Genomic DNA, 9,410 nt, shown 5'->3' with positions numbered 1-9,410 from the left:
CAGGTTGGGTACAGTAAAGGGAATCCTTGAGTCTGAAGGCTGTGCATGCCAGCCAGTCCTTAATCCTAGCTTGTGTACAGAAGTGTACACCCCTGGAGGGAAGCAGCTGGCTGCCAGTGTGCCACTTGTGTCCCATGCTGCCTGACACACGCTCCTCAGGCTCCAGGGACTAGAGCCACGTGGTGTGTGGTTATGTCCACAGCTGTCACTGCTTAAGGAAGCTGAAGAAAATAGAGCAGGAACTTAGGTCTGCTTAATGACACACTGGAGTTCTCAGGTGGTTTCTCTGGGAAGAGTACATGATACCAGGGAAAGTCATCTGTCCCCTACTTGGGCCATCTGACTCCTCCACCATCCATCCAGCTACCTGGCAACCCTGAGCTAACTCTGGGGAGTCCCCCAAAGGACAGAGGTTTGATCCTGTAAGTCTCCAGGACCATTAATGGACAAATTACCTCTGGCTTCTTGACATCGCGAGGAAGGGGTCTTCCCTTGGAAGAGCAGTGGAGACTGGGTGAGCGCCTGCAGGCTGCTGGTGGAAAGGCAGCTCCGCACCGCACAACCTGCCGGGGGTGTGGAACCTACAGTGACAACATGCAATGGCACAGGGTAAGCGCGGCCCCCAGCACCCCAGACCAGGGAGACAGAACCTTCTCAGGAAGCACCTCCCTGCCCACCCGGCCAGCTGCCAGCCAAGGGCCCCAGACTCACTGGAAATAAACACCTCGTTGTCCCCTGTGGAGGGGAGGTGCCGCCCACTCATACTCGGAGAGTGCTCCTCACTCCTGCTACGGTCTGTGTCTCCTCTCTGCTCATCACACGCTCTCTTGGCTTGACACTCCGCTTCCTCCTTGGCAGGAAGGAGCCTCTTCCTGGAGCCCAACCCAAACTGTCCCCAGAAGGCTTCCTCAGCCTGAGGCACACTGTCCCTGGGAGGTGACTGATCTGGCAGTTGGCACACCCCCTCAAGCTCAAAATCCCCCAAGAGGGGAGTCCTACAGCTGCTGAGTTCAAGGCCTGCTCGCTCCCTGTGTTCCGGCTCGAGCAGGGACACGCCTGCAAGAAAGTCAGTGCCGACTTCACTCCTGCCAGCAGAGCTGCCGCCCACTGCCCTCTTCCTCCGGGGCCAGTCTTTAATTGTGTCAGGAGTGGTCTTCCCGCCGTGCTTGGGAGACGGGGTCCAAGGAACACCGACATCTGTTTGAAACGGAGAGGGGGTGCTGGAGGGGCAGTGGGTCGGGGTACAGGACTGGCAGATGTAGGTCTGTCCTCCGCTCTTGCCGGGGGTGCTGTGCGCGGGGCGCAGGCAGGGGGGTGACATGTAGGTGGCTTCAGGTTTACCTGAGACCTTACTGGCCTGGGACATGCTGCTGAGTCCAGGGAGGGAACTCTCCTCTCCCAGGCAGCCCACCTTCTGTGGTGGATCAGCTTCAGATAGACAGCCGGGGTCTACCTTTTTAATTCGAAGCTTAGGAAGGCCAGAAGCTTGCATCTCCAGCTCCACCTCATAGGTCTGTGGGCTGGCAGAGGCTTTGGGAAACCGAGGTGAAGCTTGCAGGTTCTCTAGCTGGGAGGCTGCCTGGCGCTGCCTCCTGTCTGCGGTGCAGCGCAGGTCATATGACAGGGTGGGAGGTGAGCTGGGCTGAGGGGATGAAGGAAGCCCGTGGTGCGATGGAGAAGGCTGCTCACAGGTAACCACCATCCTTGACGCCTCACCTTCTTCCGCTGGTGTGACATGACTTTGTAAGCCATTACTGCCATGGTGCTCTGCTTCGTCCAGGAGAGTGAAATACTCTGTGTCACTCAAAATAAGCAGAGGAGAGGACAGACGCCAGTCACTGTTGAAGCCAGTCCCACAGTAACTATGTCTTTCAGGAGAAGGCTGAGGAGAGAGGGTTGCTTCCTTCTGGTCTTTTCTGGCATCTGTGATGGCAGCTGGGTTGCTAGCTGTGGTAACCCTAGGAGCAGCAAAGGGGCTAGGCTGGCGCTGCAGGGAGCTGCTTTCAAGATTAGAGGTGTCTCTCTGCCTTTTTCCAATTTTAGAAGGGAGCAAAGGGGGCATGGGGTCAGACTGGGCTATCAGTGAGGTTCTGGGGGGCGTTGAAGGCACAGGGCAGGAGAGAGACGAGGATACAGTGGGTGCTTTCTGGGGCTCTTCCCAATCCAGTTCTTCAGGGGGAGGAGATTCTATCGAAAATTTCCAAAATGGACTTTTTGTGGAAATCTCACCTAAGGGAGAGGTCAAAGGTTTTTCTGGAGGAGAAGGTGGGAGAGAAATCAGATTTGTACTCTCCAGTGTCTTGGGGACTGAAACAGCTTTATCCTTCCATTTCTGGGCTAGCTCCTCTACCTGAGGAGCCCAGGGGACACAGGGATGGGGGTGCTTTTGATCCACAGGGGTTTCTCTTTGCAGTCCTGAGGCTGCTGCTCTCGGAGGAGTTCTTAGGGCATACCTGCTGGAAGTCAGACTCTCACTCCTGGTCATGGCTGCCCTGCTGGAGGTGTTTTCTGGACTGGAAGTCTGTGAAGGTGGCCAAGTTGAATTCAGAAATCCAGGTGGCTGACCACCTGGCCTTTTGGGAGTTCTTGGTATCTTCTTTTCAAGAGGAGAGGTTCCTCCTTTTGCCAGGGAGCGTCCTTTCTGAGGAGTGACTTTTGGTGGAGATGGTGAATCCCAGCCAGGTGAGCAGTCTTTTAAGGATGCCTTAAAAATGACCTGTTTGCCAGGGGTCACTTCTGTAGGGTTTTTTTGCCGCCTTTCAGGGGTGTACGGTGGAGTCTGCGGTGTACGGGGGAACCTTTGTGGTGTAGCTTTAGAGGAGCCTGGAGATTTTCGGTAACTCTTCTTAGGAGTCTGTAAAGAGATACTTGTTTCAGTGCATACACAGCATGACCCATATTCTTTATCGAGCATTAGAATAATCTCTAAGACAATGAGAAAGGCAGATGGGAGATTTCTGGGCAGCTGAACAAATGACCGTAAGCTGGATCTCAAATAGTGACACATTTCCACTTCTAACCATGACCCAGATTTCACTTGTCTACTTTTTCTAGCACCAAACACTGAATCTAATCTTGATTCTAAGACAAAATTTTCATAGTATGCATGCTCCAGCTAAAATAGGCTTTGCCTCTAACGATATATCACTCCACTCTCAGCTACTTTTCTCTTCAATGAGACAGCGCCTTCTGGTCTCTGCCTAATGTGGTCTCCAGATATCACATCACCTGCTATTCACCTGCATCAAACATGTGCTGGCTATGCACCCACTATGTGCCAGGCTGTGTGTGTGTGGGGGGGGGGGTAGGGCGGGAGGGGTATGGAATATACAGATCCATAAGGTACAGCAACACAGATAATGTCTCAGGAAGGACACCCCAGCAAAAAAATTTCCCTCCCTTCCTACAACATGCAGTTAAACACTCCCAACAGGTAAAGGAGATCAGACACCCATCATTTCTACAAACTTGCTCGATCATCTCAAGGGAATCCTGATTTGGTGGGCATTTCATGTTCAACGGGGTATACAGCCAGATGATGACACAGTGGTGCCTGTGCACTGACAGGGCCACGCATGGGACAACATGGGGGCACAAGAACAAGCTGACTGTCTAACCCAGCTAGCAGGAAATGGGGACAGGAATAGTCGGGTCTTTAAGAATGGGTGTCAGCAGGTAAAGGCAAAAGATGGGGAGGAGGGAACTCTTGTGCCTTGGGCTCTAAAGTTTTCTACGCCTAAAAGGAACAGCACCAGCTGTGTGCAGACCAGCATGCAGCCTGATGTTGCCAGGGACATGGAAGACGAAGCAGGGGCGGGGCAAGGGCCACAGCCAGCCCACAGAGGCCTGTGCCTGTCTGGGGAGGACTGAACCTGGTCCTGGAGATCAGTGGTCTTCAAACCCATTCCCATAGATTTATGTCCTCCCTCAACCTCTAAGCAGCTTATTAGGTTTACAAACAATTTTTTTTTTTTTTTTAACACAATGGTCTCAATTTAGGAAAACCTAGAAACCCTGCTTTAACAAAGAGTAGTAGAGCAGGAATAGCAGGGGATGGAGAAGAGGGAACGCAATCAAATAGTCTGTAAACTGGCAGGATTGATTGATTGGCTTAGTCTGGTAAGAGGAAGGAGTCCAGAGAGACTCCCACGTTTCTAATGTGGGTGACTGGATCAAGTGGGCAATGTAAGGGAAACAGAGGATTGATCCCTGCCCATTTCAAAAATATATATACATAGCATGATAAAAAATGGTAGATGAAACCAACAGACCAGGGGAGATCATTTATATTTTCTTGGCCTCTACCAGACTGCTGTCTTACATCCCCACATACCCAATCATCATTCATCTGGATCCACCCAATGACCTCCAAATAGCTATCAGTATCTATAGATCATCTATCTTCTCTTCCCTAATGGACTCAGTGGGTTTTCTTGGCCATGTCTCCGTTTCCCCCTCAAGACCACACAATTTTAAACATTATAGAAATGTTATACCTGATATGCGGTGGGTATCTCAGAGCCCAATGGGTTTCTTGAAGGCCTTTGAATTCGAGCTGAACACTTCTCAGAGGGGCTGACCATCTCAGACATTGCCCCAAAAAGCAGCCTCTTAGGAGAACGAATACTTTGGTTTGGAGAATTTTCTCTTTGGTCTGCAAGTCAAAAACAGTGATTCTTTCTTAACTCCTGCCCTCCTAGTACTATTAGAACAGCCAGTCCATACAAGATCACAATTTTTTAGAGCAAGTGGAAGTGGAGAGGGAACCCACCTAATTATGCCAGCAGCTACAATTATTCTTGCCATCTTGAATTTTAATAAGACTCCATATTAACCTGAGCCCTTACATTATGCAAGTAAAACTATTTGTAAATGTATCTGAGGATCCAAACCAATGATGGATGAAAGCATGAAGTACAAACATATCACCTTCCACCTAGGACACCGAGTGTAGAATATGAACACAAGCATAAGAGGGGAGGGAGGAGCAAGATGGCGGAAGAGTAGGGTCTCCAAATCACCTGTCTCCACCAAACTACCTAGAAAACCTTCAAATTATCCTGAAAATCTATGAATTCGGCCTGAGATTTAAAGAGAGACCAGCTGGAATGCTACAGTGAGAAGAGTTCGCGCATCTATCAAGGTAGGAAGACGGGGGAAAAAGAAATAAAGGAACAAAGGCCTCCAAGGGGGAGGGGCCCCGCGAGGAGCCGGGCTGAGGCCGGGGCGAGTGTCCCCAGGACAGGAGAGCCCCGTCCCGGAGAAGCAGGAGCTGCACCAACCTTCCCGGGCGGAAAGGGGCTCGCAGGGAGTTGGAGCAGGACCCAGGAGGGCGAGGATGCCCTCGGGTTCCCTGAGACAGTAACAGAGCAACTGCGCGCCCAGGAGAGTGCGCCGAGCTCCCTAAGGGCTGCAGCGCGCACGGCGGGACCCGGCGGGACCCGGAGCAGCTGAAGGGGCTCGGGCGGCGGCTCCGCGGAGGGGGCTGCGCGGCCCCGGGAGCAGCTCGGAGGGGCTCGGGCAGAGGAAGAGGCTCCGTGCAGAGGGGGCTGCGCGGTTCCAGGAGCAGCTCGGAGGGGCTCGGGCGGCGGCTCCGCGGAGGGGGCTGCGCGGCCCGGGAGCGCGAATCCACCAGCGCAGGCTCCGGAGCACAGGGCGCCGGGACACAGCCCAGGATCCCGCCTCCCCCCGGGACAGGCAGAGGCCCGGAGGGCCCAGGACAGCGAGGACGCTCCTGCCCCAGCTGAGCAGATCAGCGGCCCCGCCCCGGAGCCTCCAGGCCCTGCAGACGGAGTTCCTGCCGGAGCTGAATCCAGGTTTCCAGAGCTGCCCCGCCACTGGGGCTGTTCCTCCTGCGGCCTCACGGGGTAAACAACCCCCACTGAGCCCTGCACCAGGCAGGGGCACAGCAGCTCCCCCAAGTGCTAACACCTGAAAATCAGCACAACAGGCCCCTCCCCCAGAAGATCAGCTAGACGGACAACTTCCAGGAGAAGCCAAGGGACTTAAAGAACACAGAATCAGAAGATACTCCCCTGTGGTTCTTCTTTTTTTTTGTTGTTGTTGTTTTTGTTTTGTTTTGCTTTTTGATTTGTTTCCTTCCCCCACCCCCTTTTTTTCTCCTTTCTTTTTCTTTCTCTTTTTCTTTTTTTTTTTTCGTTTTTTTTTTTCTTTTTCTTCCCTTTTTTTTTTCTCTTTCTCTTTTCTTTCCTTCTTTCTCTCCTCTCTTTTTCTCTTTTTCCCAATACAATTTGCTTTTGGCCACTCTGCACTGAGCAAAATGACTAGAAGGAAAACCTCACCTCAAAAGAAAGAATCAGAAACAGTCCTCTCTCCCACAGAGTTACAAAATCTGGATTACAATTCAATGTCAGAAAGCCAATTCAGAAGCACTATTATACAGCTACTGGTGGCTCTAGAAAAAAGTATAAAGGACTCAAGAGACTTCATGACTGCAGAATTTAGAGCTAATCAGGCAGAAATTAAAAATCAATTGAATGAGATGCAATCCAAACTAGAAGTCCTAACGACGAGGGTTAACGAGGTGGAAGAACGAGTGAGTGACATAGAAGACAAGTTGATAGCAAAGAGGGAAACTGAGGAAAAAAGAGACAAACAATTAAAAGACCATGAAGATAGATTAAGGGAAATAAACGACAGCCTGAGGAAGAAAAACCTACGTTTAATTGGGGTTCCCGAGGGCGCCGAAAGGGACAGAGGGCCAGAATATGTATTTGAACAAATTCTAGCTGAAAACTTTCCTAATCTGGGAAGGGAAACAGGCATTCAGATCCAGGAAATAGAGAGATCCCCCCCTAAAATCAATAAAAACCGTTCAACACCTCGACATTTAATTGTGAAGCTTGCAAATTCCAAAGATAAGGAGAAGATCCTTAAAGCAGCAAGAGACAAGAAATCCCTGACTTTTATGGGGAGGAGTATTAGGGTAACAGCAGACCTCTCCACAGAGACCTGGCAGGCCAGAAAGGGCTGGCAGGATATATTCAGGGTCCTAAATGAGAAGAACATGCAACCAAGAATACTTTATCCAGCAAGGCTCTCATTCAAAATGGAAGGAGAGATAAAGAGCTTCCAAGACAGGCAGCAACTAAAAGAATATGTGACCTCCAAACCAGCTCTGCAAGAAATTTTAAGGGGGACTCTTAAAATTCCCCTTTAAGAAGAAGTTCAGTGGAACAGTCCACAAAAACAAAGACTGAATAGATATCATGATGACACTAAACTCATATCTCTCAATAGTAACTCTGAATGTGAACAGGCTTAATGACCCCATCAAAAGGCGCAGGGTTTCAGACTGGATAAAAAAGCAGGACCCATCTATTTGCTGTCTACAAGAGACTCATTTTAGACAGAAAGACACCTACAGCCTGAAAATAAAAGGTTGGAGAACCATTTACCATTCGAATGGTCCTCAAAAGAAAGCAGGGGTAGCCATCCTTATATCAGATAAACTAAAATTTACCCCAAAGACTGTAGTGAGAGATGAAGAGGGACACTATATCATACTTAAAGGATCTATTCAACAAGAGGACTTAACAATCCTCAATATATATGCTCCGAATGTGGGAGCTGCCAAATATATAAATCAATTATTAACCAAAGTGAAGAAATACTTAGATAATAATACACTTATACTTGGTGACTTCAATCTAGCTCTTTCTATACTCGATAGGTCTTCTAAGCACAACATCTCCAAAGAAACGAGAGCTTTAAATGATACACTGGACCAGATGGATTTCACAGATATCTACAGAACTTTACATCCAAACTCAACTGAATACACATTCTTCTCAAGCGCACATGGAACTTTCTCCAGAATAGACCACATATTGGGTCACAAATCGGGTCTGAACCGATACCAAAAGATTGGGATTGTCCCCTGCATATTCTCGGACCATAATGCCTTGAAATTAGAACTAAATCACAACAAGAAGTTTGGAAGGACCTCAAACACATGGAGGTTAAGGACCATCCTGCTAAAAGATAAAAGGGTCAACCAGGAAATTAAGGAAGAATTAAAAAGATTCATGGAAACTAATGAGAATGAAGATACAACCGTTCAAAATCTTTGGGATGCAGCAAAAGCAGTCCTAAGGGGGAAATACATCGCAATACAAGCATCCATTCAAAAACTGGAAAGAACTCAAATACAAAAGCTAACCTTAAACATAAAGGAGCTAGAGAAAAAACAGCAAATAGATCCTACACCCAAGAGAAGAAGGGAGTTAATAAAGATTCGAGCAGAACTCAACGAAATCGAGACCAGAAGAACTGTGGAACAGATCAACAGAACCAGGAGTTGGTTCTTTGAAAGAATTAATAAGATAGATAAACCATTAGCCAGCCTTATTAAAAAGAAGAGAGAGAAGACTCAAATTAATAAAATCATGAATGAAAAAAAATAAATAAATAAATAAAATAAAATAAAATCATGAATGAGAAAGGAGAGATCACTACCAACACCAAGGAAATACAAACGATTTTAAAAACATATTATGAACAGCTATACGCCAATAAATTAGGCAATCTAGAAGAAATGGACGCATTCCTGGAAAGCCACAAACTACCAAAACTGGAACAGGAAGAAATAGAAAACCTGAACAGGCCAATAACCAGGGAGGAAATTGAAGTAGTCATCAAAAACCTCCCAAGACACAAGAGTCCAGGGCCAGATGGCTTCCCAGGGGAATTTTATCAAACGTTTAAAGAAGAAACCATACCTATTCTCCTAAAGCTGTTTGGAAAGATAGAAAGAGATGGAGTACTTCCAAATTCGTTCTATGAAGCCAGCATCACCTTAATTCCAAAGCCAGACAAAGACCCCGCCAAAAAGGAGAATTACAGACCAATATCCCTGATGAACATGGATGCAAAAATTCTCAACAAGATACTGGCCAATAGGATCCAACAGTACATTAAGAAAATTATTCACCATGACCAAGTAGGATTTATCCCTGGGACACAAGGCTGGTTCAACACCCGTAAAACAATCAATGTGATTCATCATATCAGCAAGAGAAAAACCAAGAACCATATGATCCTCTCATTGGATGCAGAGAAAGCATTTGACAAAATACAGCATCCATTCCTGATCAAAACTCTTCAGAGTGTAGGGATAGAGGGAACATTCCTCAACATCTTAAAAGCCATCTATGAAAAGCCCACAGCAAATATCATTCTCAATGGGGAAGCACTAGGAGCCTTTCCCCTAAGATCAGGAACAAGACAGGGATGTCCACTCTCACCACTGCTGTTCAACATAGTACTGGAAGTCCTAGCCTCAGCAATCAGACAACAAAAAGACATTAAAGGCATTCAAATTGGCAAAGAAGAAGTCAAACTCTCCCTCTTCGCCGATGACATGATACTCTACATAGAAAACCCAAAAG

At 48.1% G+C, this 9,410-nt stretch overlaps 1 protein-coding gene across 3 annotated transcripts in view; it reads right to left on the bottom strand.

Annotated features, from left to right (window-relative positions):
- The window catches only part of TICRR (TOPBP1 interacting checkpoint and replication regulator), a 52,287-nt gene that overhangs the window by 1,675 nt on the left and 41,202 nt on the right, over positions 1-9,410 (bottom strand). The window contains exons 19-22 of one of the 3 annotated variants that reach the window (XM_077872075.1): positions 4,497-4,654; positions 2,454-2,854; positions 712-1,958; positions 456-581 (exon numbers count right to left, since the gene is read on the bottom strand). In XM_077872075.1, coding sequence (XP_077728201.1) covers positions 456-581; positions 712-1,958; positions 2,454-2,854; positions 4,497-4,654 — 1,932 coding nt within the window. Of the gene's footprint in view, positions 1-455; positions 582-711; positions 2,855-4,496; positions 4,655-9,410 lie in introns of all 3 variants that reach the window. The other 2 variants (XM_077872054.1, XM_077872064.1) reach the window with 2 other exon arrangements.

The sequence above is a fragment of the Canis aureus genome, chromosome 2 (assembly GCF_053574225.1).
Source record: "Canis aureus isolate CA01 chromosome 2, VMU_Caureus_v.1.0, whole genome shotgun sequence".
Classification (NCBI taxonomy): domain Eukaryota; kingdom Metazoa; phylum Chordata; class Mammalia; order Carnivora; family Canidae; genus Canis; species Canis aureus.
Note: the sequence above shows the minus strand (reverse complement) of the source record. Positions and strands in the feature narration are given on the sequence as shown.